This window comes from Erigeron canadensis, chromosome 5 (genome assembly GCF_010389155.1).
Source record: "Erigeron canadensis isolate Cc75 chromosome 5, C_canadensis_v1, whole genome shotgun sequence".
Taxonomy (NCBI): Eukaryota; Viridiplantae; Streptophyta; class Magnoliopsida; order Asterales; family Asteraceae; genus Erigeron; species Erigeron canadensis.
The window spans coordinates 19,227,133-19,240,897 of NC_057765.1; the positions used below are offsets into that span (position 1 = coordinate 19,227,133).

The 13,765-nt window shown below is 40.8% G+C and overlaps 2 protein-coding genes across 2 annotated transcripts; both read right to left on the reverse strand.

Annotated features, from left to right (window-relative positions):
- Window positions 1–819: 819 nt before the first annotated feature.
- On the reverse strand, window positions 820–4,031 carry LOC122601315. The gene is made up of 3 exons (XM_043774083.1): window positions 3,519–4,031; window positions 1,438–3,326; window positions 820–1,102 (listed from the first exon to the last, which is right to left on the reverse strand). The coding sequence occupies exons 1-3, from the start codon at window positions 4,029–4,031 to the stop codon at window positions 820–822; spliced, it is 2,685 nt and encodes an 894-aa protein (XP_043630018.1).
- Window positions 4,032–5,029: 998 nt separating this feature from the next.
- LOC122601316 lies at window positions 5,030–6,001 on the reverse strand. Its single transcript, XM_043774084.1, has one exon. It carries the CDS (start codon window positions 5,999–6,001, stop codon window positions 5,030–5,032), a length of 972 nt encoding a protein of 323 aa, XP_043630019.1.
- Window positions 6,002–13,765: the final 7,764 nt, after the last annotated feature.

Below are 13,765 nucleotides of genomic sequence, written 5' to 3' on the forward strand. Positions count from 1 at the left end.
ATTGATGCCATAGAATAGAGATGAGAAGAGAATCTAGTGGGTCCCCCCACACTTGAGTTTCACTATAGCCATCAATAACGAAAAACCTGCTTCAATTGCATCAATAACAAACCACAAAAATTCCAAATATATCATAGTTCCTACTATTTCAATGCAGAAAATAAACCTAAAGAAAAGAAAAGAAAATACAATGTCTCATCACCCCGTAGGGTGGATACCAACAGAAATAAGAAATAAAGTAACAGTACAGTCATCCGAATACCAATCATGAATAACAATCAACCATCATATGACTCCATCCCACGGGGCCGAATGGGAATCATCATCATCGTCATCATTGCTGTTGACCGTGATATCCATGTGGGAAACTAGGTGGAGCAAAGAGGTCAGTCACCTAGTTCCGCTCCTCCTCTTGCCCTAAACCGGACCCTCCATAGCCACCACCTGTCTGATCACCTGCAAATCCTCCAGAACCACTAGCAAAATCAGCAAATCCAGAGCAAGTACCTGCAACAAAACCACCAGCCAAAGAAGATGAAGCACCAGCACCCTGCACACCACCCTGAAAGGCGCCAAACTGCACTGGCCCTCTAGGAGATCCTCCCAAGTCATGGGGCCGTGGAGACATGTCCCCCGGGGCAGACATAGGAAAGAAAGAACCGCCGCCCTGTTGATATGTGGGAACATGGATAGGTGGTGGGCTAAAATCAAGAATGGGATCGGGTTTGACAAACTCTCGACCCTCGTACTGTGCATGCCACATCGGCTGATAATAATCCAGAGTATAGTTAGTATAAGCCTGCTGTGACCCTATCCACGTCATATCCTGGTCCATCCGTCACTGATAGCTCTCCTGCTGGCCTGCTGATCATCATAAATAGTCTGCACCGTCTGTCCCAACAGTGTGAGATCAAATGAACTCGGGATAGGAATGGTGCGAGCACGTGGCCTAGGTTGCTCTTGTGGAGCATCCTCCATCTGTACATCCTCAACAGCCTCCACAATCGGAGGCGGTGCAACAATAACACCTGTATCATCCAATAATCTAGAATTCTGCCCCCCCCCCCCGACATCTTCTTCACAATCTTCGCCCTTATCAATTCTTTCTCAGTAAAGCTCTCCTGAAAAACCTGGGGAGAAAGATCGGTCTGGCACTCATCTGTATCAAATATACCCATCCTTTTTGGGTAAAGGGGAATTTAAACCCCGGTAAGCTTTTATATATCACCCAAAACAGTTATTACAAGTAATATGGCAGAAGTACCATATTAGTTTATACATACGGCATGTCGTATGCATATATCAAGCAAAACTAACACGCTTATAAGCATGTACTCAACTACTTTAACATGCTAGACCAGACAAAGTGGAAAATACAGCATACATCATAATCTAGTAAGTAGTACAGCCCTAACTGGTTAGCACGAACCAGCTTACATCTTCGGTATATTCCATGCTTCCAAAATTCTCCGTCCTTGCGTCTTCCTTTTGATCTTCAAGGTCACCAGTTTCAATCTAACAGTTGACACGATTAAGTCCTGCATCTGATTAACAGTTCTTTCATTTGGGGTCAATAACCTGTTGTTTTGCTCTTGCCATATAAAGTATGTCATAGCAGCTACAAGTAATTTCCCAATAACCATTCTTGCTAATTTCGGATTATCAGCAAGAATAGCTTGCAAAATATTCTCCCAACTGCACGAAACATGCTGGAACATAGCAAGAGGGCGTACCAAGTTCCAAATCTGTGAAGAATAGTCACATTCGAAGAATAAGTGTTCATGAGAATCAGGACCACGTTTGCACAAGGAACAACACAGCAAGTTTAAGTTAGAGGAGCCACTAACATCCCATTGCCTTAGTTTATCTTGAGTCTTGAGTTTCTTCTTCAAAATTAACCATACATGGAACGAGTGCCGGGGGATACAGTGAGGGAACCAGACCATATCAAACCAATCAACCCGTTGTTGGCTCCAACGCAAGGAGTCCCATGTACTACTAGTTGAATACGAAACCTCATTTCCATCCTTGTCAATCCAAAAAATAGTATCTTCCTCATCACAATTTAGAATAGGAACATTCATTCCAATTAAGACTGGAAATAGATCGTACCAAGCTGATGGCCATAGCCAACTACCATTATTGATCAGATTGCTCACTTTTGCTTCTAGCCTGAATCCAGCTGAAGTAACTTCTCTTGGCGATATATATTTGCATAGTGGACCTATTGGTAACCAAGAATCGTACCAAGCAAATGTCGAGTGTCCATTTCCCACGTAGAATTTGATATGAGGACGGATAGCATCACGCATGAGTAGCATTTTCCTCCAACCCCATTCACTCCCTGCCCGAAGTGGTACATCCCAAAAATTTCTGTCATTAAGTTTGTTCGAGTATATCCATTTCACCCACAAGGACTTTCGTTTGTTAATAACACTCCAAATATGAGACGTCATAAGGGCTTTATTAACATCCCGAATTCTTCGTATACCAAGACCACCTTCATTTTTAGGCAAACAACAATCTTTCCACGACACTTTTGCTTTACCTTTAGACATCGGCCCTTGACACCAAAGGAAGCTTCGCATCTTCTTTTCCAAGTCATTAATAATACTAGCAGGAAGAATAAACACCGATGCCCAATAAATATGTAAAGATGAAAGAACAGAGTTATTGAGTTGTAACCTTCCGACAAACGACAATGACTTGTTCTTCCAATCGCTAATCTTGGCCTCCATTCTTTCAACAAGGACTTTACAATCCTTATGTAGCAGCCTAAACGAGATAAGTGGGACTCCAAGGTAACGAATTGGAAGTTGTCCCTCAGCAAACGGCATAATACCAAACACGGCCTGTTTTACATGATCAGGGATATTACAAAAGAACGCCGTGATATTTGAGATACTCGGATTCAAACCAGATGCCTTGGTAAACACACCAAGACCGTCCATGAGCACTTTGACCGAAGCCAAATCACCACGAGCAAATAGGAAGAAATCATTTGCAAAACAAATGTTAATGATTTGATCTTTTTTACATTGGTTATGAAACTTAAACGATCCTATTTCTTGAACAGCCTTCTTCAGAATCAATGAAAGAACCTCCATGACTAGTGTAAAAAGATAAGGAGACATCGGGTCTCCTTGTCTAAGCCCCCTCTCGCCTTTGAAGAAACCATAAATATTACCATTAATGCTAAGAGAGAATGAAGCACTCGTTACACATGTCATGATCCAATCGACCATAATGGTATGGAACCCAAATCCTATCAGGATCGCTCGTAAGAACTTCCGATCAATAGTGTCATATGCCTTTTGTATATCAACCTTAAACGCACATCGAGTCAAAAGAATGTTGTCTGAAATACGTCTTCCAGGAACAAAGGCTGACTAATTGATGTCAACGATATCATCCAGCCCACCCCTGATTCTATTCGTGATAATTTTGCTAATGCATTTATACACTACATTGCAACACGAAATGGATCGATAATCCGTGACCAATCGAGGAGTGGGTACCTTCGGGATTAAAGCTAGAAAGGTGTGATTTATTTCCTTTAGAATTCGACCAGTTTTGAAAAAGTCGTGAACAGCAAGACATAGAGCTTTCCCCGTTATATCCCATGTTTTCTTAAAAAACAAAGAAGAGTACCCGTCCGGACCTGGAGCTTTGTTGTCATCGATAGAAAAAAGAGCTGATTTAATTTCATCATCAGTAACGGCTTGGATCATCATATTAGCTTTGGTACTATCGAGAGTATTAACAAATACCCCTACACTATTAAACTCTGTCGTTGGCCCTGGTTTTCCAAGAAACGATTCATAATGAGCAACTAAGGCCTTTGGGACTTCACCCCCCTCATGATCGATCCCATGAACATCAGTAATCTTGTCAATTCTACTTTGATGATGTTTTGCTTTCATGGAGTTGTGGAAATATTTAGTATTTGAATCACCAACCTCAAGCCAATCAATCTTCGCTTTTTGCTTTAAAAACCGATCTTCATCAAGCACAGAAGCTTTAAAGTTCATTAGATATCTGCTTCCTGTTTACGAAGTCCCTCAGTTCCAGGATCAGAGTCAATTGCTTTTTGAGTACGGTCAAGGTCTTCACGAAGAGCTGAAACTTGATTATGAATATTACCCTGCTGGTAAAGAAGGCTATGCATCGGATGCTTTAAGGTCCGAAGGTTCTTCACTACTCTGTACATTTTCCAGCCATCAATATTCTCGTTCCAACTATTCTTTACTATGTCCAGAAACTCCTCTTTATGCACAAGAAAATTTGCGAACTTAAACGCTTTTGGACGTTCTCTTTGTACATTAGGGAGTTTTACTACGCATGGGCTATGATCCGAAACTCTATAAGGCTGAAAAATAGCATGTCCAGCAGGAAAGTCTCGACAAAACTGAATATTACCCATTACTCGATTAATTTTCTTCACGATTCCAACACCCTTTTTAGGTTTCTGAGTCCACGTGTAATGAAAACCGGAACAGTTAACATCCATCACTTCAATATCTACGACACATTCTTTAAATTCTCACATTCCAATACTAATACTAGAAGACCCCGAAAAAGAATCCTCTAAGTTCAATGCCGAGTTAAAGTCACCCAGAAGCACCCATGGATTATCTTTTACAAAAGCTTTATGGACACGAAGGTCATTCCACAAAACTCGTCTTCTATTTAGTAATTGTCTGCATAAATAAAAGTACAATAAAAAGATTTCCTGTCAAGTTTGTAAACAACCTGCAAATGGACCGTTTGATCCGATTGGCCAAGTACCATCACATCAACGACTTCGGTGTTCCATCCCAGAATTATTCTAGTACCTTTCGCACACGACTTTCCATTTGAAGTCCAATCCCAACTACGAAAAACTTTTTTACACACATCATACAATTTTGAAATATCAACATGAGATTCCAAAACTGCACATATACTAAGACCATTTTCACTAACTACCTGTCGAACCTCCTTTTGTTTAAGGGGACGGTTCAATCCCCGTATATTCCATGCAGCAAGACTACCCATTAGCACCTTTCGAACCGGGAGTGCTTGCCCCCTCAGAATTTGGCTTCGATTCGGTCTGAGACTTCATATACTCATCCATTTTGTTATACACCTCAATGACCTCCTCCTCATCTGATTCTTCGGTTTCATAACCTTTACTCAATGTACTTGATCTCCCTGTTTTAACATTATCATGAACCAGCTCAGTAACAGGTTCTTTTCCATGATCAGCCAAGGCTTCAAACTGGTTTTTTGTAGTAACGGGTTTAGTTGTTGTACTAGTAGAGGCAGATGGTTTGGCAATCGGTCTATATTCAAATTTGGGCTTCTGTTTATTGACATTGAATCCCGTCTTTGCCTTACCTTTACGTCGTACCTCCTCAAATCCATCTTTATCCACTCGAGTTGTTGCATTTGTACCTGCTTTAATATACTTCGGGCAAGTTAGATCATCATGTCCAAATACACTGCAATTTTTGCATCGAGGGGGTTTCCACTCATACTCTACCTTCATAGTTTCTTTTGTATATCCTTCACCCTCTAAAGTCGGGATAGCTATAGAGAGTTCATCTTTAAAATCTTTTTCAGCCGATATTTCCACAAAAGCTCTAGCAAAACTGCTTCTTCCCCACGAATCAAGACACATATTAGTAGTATAAGAGTCCAACATTTTAGGTGTACCAATTTTTGTAGCCAACAAACTTAATCCGTCATCCGTATATGCAGCCATAGGTACATTGTGGATTTTAACCCACACAGCAACCATTTTGACATCCTCCTTCTTCAAAATAGCCGAGGGAGTCCATACATTCAAGAAAATGGGAGCATTTCTAACCAACCACGGACCACCCTCGTGAACAGCCTTTATTCCGTCATTATTTTCAAATTTAAAAAAGAAAAAACCGTTGGCATTCATCATAATCTTTTGTAACCCAAATTTTGCCCATGCGTTTTTTACATAGTTTGCAACTACAGGGAAAGCCATTCTTTTACCCAAGAAGTACCCATACACCGTGTTTAAAACCTGGATTGAACAACTCTAACCGACTCCTTAGGTAACACAATATCAACATCTTGCATGCATTCATTATTTTCAAGACTATGAAAATTAACCCTACGATTCTTTGAAGCACCAGCACCACTTGTCTTGAGTTTTTCTGCATACGAAGGAGCTGTTGGTATGTTCTTGTTTAACACACCCACATTTGAAACAACACCAGATGCCATACCAGAACCCTCTTTATTCCTACAATATTCCTCAATAAGATCAGATGTAGATTGTCTTGAATTATCGTCATCCGGATATACAAAAGAAACCTTTGTAGAGCTTTTCTTACTACTCACTTCCTTAGCTTCCACCCCAATATCAGTTTTGGGAGTCGAGGCAATATCAACACTAACCCCAGGCATAGTATAACCATGTTTTAGATACTCTTTCTCTATCACTGGGACACCTTGTTCTTTTGATTGAGACGGTGACACACCCCTCTTCAGACTATCATTTGCATTCGATTCACAAGGAGTTTTCTCAGTGGACATATTGCCACTACCTTGCTTTTCATCAACTTTACTAGCTTTAACATCAGCATTTGCGTCCTTGACAGAAGCAGAATTAGGGTTTTTCAGAATTGTACGTGCCGGAACTCATTTTCCATCAATGTTTTTAATCTTCGCAGCAAGACCAGGGGGGTTACCCTTGGTATTATTCGATCTCTCCATACACCTTATATCATTAAAACGAAGCAAACACAGTAAGCCCAAAAAGCAACTACGTGAAGAACAAATTAATTTAAAACCCTAACCCTAAATAAAGCAAAACCCTAAATGATCAGTTTTCAAAATCAATTAGCGAGCCAGGTGACACTTGAAAGATTACTATGTCCCAAATAATCCCAGTAAAACCCAACACTCTAATCAATCCGAACCACCAACCACTCAACGAAATGCAGCGACCAAGAAAAGAAAAACCCTAAAAAACATACACTCTGACACAGAAAATAACAAGATAATTATAATCAGATCACCAAAAGAGATACAATGATCATAAAAACTCATCATAATCTGCCTAGAAATGAACGAATTTAGGGTTACAGAGATGGAAAAAAATCACCATTAAGGGAGAGAGAAAAGGGTTTATTCCATCAATATTCAAAGATCAGATGACCTGTTTGTATATTCAAGAAGATAGATCATGTAATGGGTAACATTAGTTTCATTAATGAATTCCCTGCTTCATGTGCAATTTTCCATCCTTCTATAAATCTGGGTAATAAAGTGCCCCAAAACCAACTCCGAGTTGGAGTGGTTACACAACCTATCCTGAACAATCATAGGGGCCAACGCGAACTTCCTAGGCGCCCCCACAGAGAACAATTTAATCAACCACAAGTCTAATTTGTACGCCTTATCCCAGTGTGTGGACCGATGTACCAAGAATGTCACAATCATACGGTGAAGCATCCTCAACTTAACACTCCTTATTTTTGACACACTAACTGACCCCACAGTAGGCCAAGCTTCACCCCCAGAAATGCGAATCCAATACTGTGCAATGAACTCCCCGTCACCCAAATCCTGCTTCACATACAATCCCTTCCTCAACAATGCTCTAAACTCCCGGTTATTCAACTCATCCCTTGAGTACATACCCGTGTAATACCCAAATTCAGCAATGGACAACTTTCTTTGAGTTTCCCCACAGTAAAAGAATACACATTTCTCCTAAAAAATATCCCTCACTTTATGCAACTCTTTTGACAATTTCAATGTGGAGTAAAACTCTAAACACAACTCACGATAAACGAGTTCTCGATTGGTGATAATATTTTGCCAAATATCACTAGTAACCACCCTATCACCAACCTACGCCGCAACTCTAAACCACCGATTAATATCCCCCTGAATACCAAAAAATTGAGCACCTGTAGGGTGAAGATACCTCGGCGGGCAAACCACTTGTTTGTGAAGAGAGAACAACTTTTTGAGATAAGTGTTCTTGTGTGGTTGCTTGACCCCAACAAACTCGAGCCAAGTATGTTTTTCATTCATCTGCCCCAGCCAATATTTAAAAGTTGGTGGTTCCGGTTGTTGTCTAGCGGCCTTAGCGGGGACCTCAACGGTCCCGCTTGATTGATCATTCCATTAGTTCTTCACGAATTCAAACAAGCAAATCGGGGTAATTAATCATTCCATCAGCTATGACAAGCAATATGCACTACTTAATCACACATTAATCCTCCCCCACACTTGTTCATCAAAAAGCCCCAAATTTTCAAAAACCTAGTTTTAATTTTAACTCAAATTCGGATGAACAAGTGTTTGAATTGTGAAATTAACCACCCCATGAGCATCATTAACACATAACTAACAAAACCCACTAATCAATTTGGAAATTAAACCCTAAAAATCGAAAAACAAAAATTAAAGAAAACAAAAAGAAAATAGTCAAGAAAACTTACTCCTGTTCCCATGATGTTGACAAATAGGTGATAGACTAAGAGAAAAGATGAATAAAGTGCAAGATTTATGTGAATTAAGAGGGTAAAAATCGGGGGTCTTGGGTGTTTTTGAAGATACCCGTTTGTTTTTGGAGATAAGAGAGAAAGAAGGCTTTTTTTATGTAGATAAGAAAAACAAACTTTCCTTTTTAACTTACATAGACCCCGCTACCCTGGTTGACCAGTCAATACGCCCACTGTACCCCGGTCTCACCCACTGGGGCGCAGTGGGTCAAATTGCATCAGGATGCCGTGAGTTCTTTTTGCGGCGCAGTCTCCTCTCCACACCCCCACTGCGGCGCAGTGGGGAGTTTGTCAATTCAAGGACGTGGAAACAGGCTGCGGCGCAGTCAAAGTCTCCACCACCACTGCGCCGCAGTGGGGGAATTTTCTAAAAAAAAAAAAGAAAATGAAATTCAACAAAATTAAACACGGGTTGCCTCCCGAGAAGCGCTTAATTTATTTACGAGTCGTTAGCTAGACTCAACCATCATCCACGTTTCGGGTTCAAAAATGGGGATCTCCTCAACCATCCCCTCCTCTTGATCTTCTTCCAAGTACAATTTTAATCTATGACCTTTAACAATGAATGAACCGTCTCCATTTCTCTTAAACAGTTCAACATAACCTAACGGATACACATGCTTGATTACAAAAGGTCTTATCTACCTAGAAGTTAACTTAGGTTGTTTGATTTTAAACTTTGACAAGAACAACAAAACTTTTGCTCCAACCTTAAACTCCTTTCTACGGATCCTTTTGTTACGGTAAACCTTGGTTTTCTCCTTGTAAATCCTAGAATTCTCATATGCACCCAACCTAAGCTCATCGAGCTCATGAAGTTGCAACATTCTAAGTTCTTTAGCTTCCATCATATCCAAGTTTAAATTTCTCAACGTCCAATACGCCTTATGCTCCAATTCAACGGGTAAATGACAATTCTTACCATAGAGCAAACGGTATGGCGTAGTGCCAGTCAGCGTCTTAAAGGTCGTCCTAAATGCCCACAAGGCGTCATCTAGCTTCTTAGACCAAACCTTGGGGTTATCCCCGACTGTTTTTTCCAAAAAAAATTTTAAAGCCCCGTTGGTGTTCTCCACTTGACCACTGGTCTGTGGGTGATATGAAGTAGAAAAGTAATGACATACACCATATCTTTTTAGAACCTTAGCTAATTGATGGTTCGTAAAATGGGCACCACGGTCACTAATCAAGGCTCTTGGGCAACCAAAATGACAAAACAACTGTTTCAAAAAATCAGTGACTACTCTCGCATCATTAGTAGGCAAAGCCTTGGCTTCAGCCCACTTAGACACGTAGTCAACAACAACAAGAATATACTGAAACTTATTAGACTGTGGGAATGGTCTCATGATGTTTATGCCCCAAATGTCAAACACTTCACAAACCTGAATTCCTTGTTGAGACATTTCATCCCGTCTAGTGATGCTCCCTTGTCTTTGGCAAATGTCACAAGTTTCTACCAACGTCTGACACTCCTTGAAGATTGTAGGCCAATAGAAACCTGCATCAAAAACTTTTTTACCTGTAACTGAAGGACCATAATGACCTCCAGTTGGCCCATAGTGACAAGCATCCAAAATTTCCCGAGTCTCAGCTCCAGCTACACATCTCCTCACCATACCATCTACACAGACACGGAATAAGTATGGACTCTCCCAAAAATAGTGCTTAACATCTGTTTTGAGCTTCTTCTTTAGTTGTTTTGTGAAATCATCCGGTATCTTACCTGCAACCAAATAATTAACAATATCTGCAAACCAAGGACCTTCATCAAAGTTAGAAATAAAATTTAAAGATTCATCGGGGAAGCGATCCTTAATCTCCCCATCTCGAAGTTCCTCCCGATTCGAGTCTTCCAAACGGCTCAAATGGTCGGATAAGTCTTGTAACAACAAAACCAAGCACCTTTCTTATCCTTGATTTCTATATCAAACTCTTGTAACAACAAAATCAACGGATAAGTCTAGGCTTAGCATCTTGCTTAGAAAACAAATACTTTAAAGCAGAATGGTCAGTGAAAACAACAATCTTACTCAACACTAAATATCACCTAAACTTATCAAATGCAAAGACTACCTCAAGCAACTCCTTCTCTGTAGTAGTGTAGTTTTGCTGAGCTGGGTTCAAAGTTTTACTAGCATAGTAAATGGGCTTGAAATGCTTATCAACCCATTGCCCAAGCACGGCTCCCACGGCATAGTCGCTTGCATCGCACATCAACTCAAATGGCAAATTCCAATCCGGTCCAACCATGATAGGAGAATTCGTCAACTTCTCCATTAAAACCTGAAATGCACTCAAACAAGCATCATCAAATACAAAAGGGACGTCCTTCTCCAACAAGTGGGTCATCGGACGAGTTATCTTAGAAAAATCTTTAATAAATCGGCGGTAAAAACCGGCATGTCCAAGAAAACTTCTTACCCCTTTCACATTGGAAGGCGGGGGTAGTTTGGCAATAACATCTATCTTAGCCCTATCAACCTCTATCCCGGCCTTAGACACTTTATGCCCTAACACAATACCCTTGGTCACCATGAAGTGACACTTTTACCAAATTATGCCCTAACACAACATAAGGTGGCCCTCTAACACCGTGTTAACATCTTATCCAAATTATGCAAGCAAGTACGAAATGAATCCCCAAAAACCGAGAAATCATCCATGAAAACCTCCATGGAGGTTTCAAGCATGTTCTGGAAAATAGCAATCATGCACCTTTGGAAGGTGCCCGGGGCATTACACAAACCGAAAGGCATTCGCCGATAGGCAAAAGTACCAAATGGGCATGTGAAGGTAGTCTTTTCTTGGTCTTTGGGATCAATGGGTATTTGAAAGTACCCTGAGAATCCATCCAAGAAACACAAAAAAAACTCATTACCTGCAAATCTTTCTAACATTTGATCAATAAACGGAAGGGGAAAGTGATCCTTACGGGTGGCATCATTTAGCTTACGGTAATCAGTACAAACCCGCCAACCCGTTACAGTCCTAGTGGCCAAGAGTTCCTTATTTTCATTTTCAATTACTGTCATGCCCCCCTTTTTGGGCACACAGTGGGCAGGACTTACCCATGAACTATCCGCAATAGGGAAAATAATCCTTGCATCTAACAACTTAATTACTTTTTTTTTCGCAACCTCTTTCATATTAGGATTAAGCCTCCTTTGTCTCTGGACAACGGGCTTAACATCATCAACAAAATCAATTTTATGTTGGCAAAATCAGGACTAATACCTGGAATATCGGTGGTCTTCCAAGCAAAAGCCCGCTTATGGGCTTTAAGCACAGCCAAAAGTAGACTTTTATCGTCACTCAAGAGTGAGCACGAGATAACCACGGGCAAAGATGATTTACCTGCCAAGTAAGCATACTCCAAATGGGTAGGCAATGGCTTAAGCTCCAGATCAGTCGGTGGTACATCAACAGAATTCGGTACCCTTGAGCTTCCATCAGCAACAACCTTCTCAAAACTCTCATCCTCTAGAGGTGTCTCATCCAAGCTAAGTGCCATAACCTCTGCAAACAAATCATCATCAGAAATATCACCCGAACCTAAACAAGTGATCTCCTCATTCTCAATCTCTGTCTCCATGAATTCCTGAAATTCTTGGTCCAAAGCATCATCAATAACATCTATCCTAAAACAAGACTCATCAATAGAATATGAATGCTTAATAGACCTTTCAACATTAAAGACTATTCTATCCGTACCCACACCCAACGAAATTTCCTTATCTTTCACCTGGATGATAGCATCCGCGGTATTAAGGAATGGTCTACCTAAAATAAGGGGTACCTTCGTATCTTCCGTTATTTCGAGGATAACAAAGTCAACTAAGAACACAATGTGGCCTACCTGGACAATCATGTTTTCAGCAATCACAATGGGATACTAAAAAGAATGGTCAGCTAAACGAATACTCATGCGGGTAGGTCTCAAAACTCCCAAAGCCAACTTGCTCTAAACCAAGTAAGGCATCAAATTAATGCTAGCACCTAAATCAGCAAGTGCCTTACAAAGAGAACAAATAGAACAAGTGATAAGGAAACTCCCTGGATCTTCAAGCTTAGGTGGAATTTGGTTCTGCAAGATATCAGAACACTCGGCATTGAGATAAGTAGCCTTCACTTCATCCATCTTTCCTTTATCAGTCACGAGTTCCTTCATGAACTTGGCATAGTTGGGCATCCCCTGAATCAAATCAACTAACGGAACATTAATGTGAACATTTTTAATCATATTAATAAACTTATCATACTCTTCCTTCAACTTTGCCTTCCTGAACCGCTGTGGAAATGAAACCTTTGGCTTATATGGCTTAGCTTCGGGAATCACAGCCGGTTTCGGTGGAGTAACCGGAGCTTTCACGGTTGAACTATCTTCCATCTCAATCTCCTCATCAACTTCAGTTCATCATTATTACCTAAATCCTGCACATCTGAAACAGGAGGTGGAGTGTACTTCTGATTTACCTGTTCGAGTGGTAATAGCCTTTGCTTGCTCCTGACGAACCGGAGGTGGAGTGTACTTTTGTCCATTGTTAGGACCTTGATTGTGCCTCGGATTCTGCTGAGTATTACTAGGCAAAGCACCCTGGGGCCTAGTGATAGCAGCCATCCTGCTCTCAAGATCCTTGAAGTTGATACTCTGATTCTTAGCGCTCATCTCCACTTCACCATTAATCCTGTCCAACCTCTCACTCAACTCCTTAGTGTCCTCCCTGATATTCTGAATGCTAGTGTTTGTCTCAACTTGATTTCTCATCAACTGCTTCATCATTTCCCTCAACTCGGCATTAGGATCGGAAGTAGAAGAAGAAGAACCTGATCCTTGACCTTGCTGAGTCTCCTACTGTGGCTGATTCTGATAGTTGTTCCTTTGCCACATGTTACCTGAAAAACAAGTAGTATTAGTAGGAAAAGAAGAGTTATAAGAATTATTACCTGATGAATGGTTTTGAAAACCGGTGTTGCGCTGGAAACCTCCTTGTTGCTGATTCTGAACGTAGTTGACATCTTCAGGCCCCCCGGTTGGGACAATCCTCAGAATAATGTGTCTTTCCACAATGGTCACAACCATCAGCAAGAACCTTCACATCCCGTTCAAGATATCCAAACCTAGACTCTTGAGCTGCAAATCCCTTATCCATGCGTGCAGATAAAGCCTGAATCTCTTCAATTACCCCGGAATTGTTGCTAGCCTCGGCTCTTGCAACTCTACCTTC

What these genes read in the sequence shown, in the direction of transcription:
- LOC122601316 (XM_043774084.1), bottom strand. Translation starts at nt 6,001, where the DNA reads ATGGCTTTCCCTGTAGTTGCAAACTATGTAAAAAACGCATGGGCAAAA.
- LOC122601315 (XM_043774083.1), bottom strand. Translation starts at nt 4,031, where the DNA reads ATGAACTTTAAAGCTTCTGTGCTTGATGAAGATCGGTTTTTAAAGCAA. An exon ending in TTCTAGCTTTAATCCCGAAG is followed by an intron (nt 3,327 to 3,518) that starts GTACCCACTCCT and finishes TGTGCGTTTAAG; the next exon opens with GTTGATATACAAAAGGCATA. An exon ending in GCATGGAATATACCGAAGAT is followed by an intron (nt 1,103 to 1,437) that starts GTAAGCTGGTTC and finishes TTACTGAGAAAG; the next exon opens with AATTGATAAGGGCGAAGATT.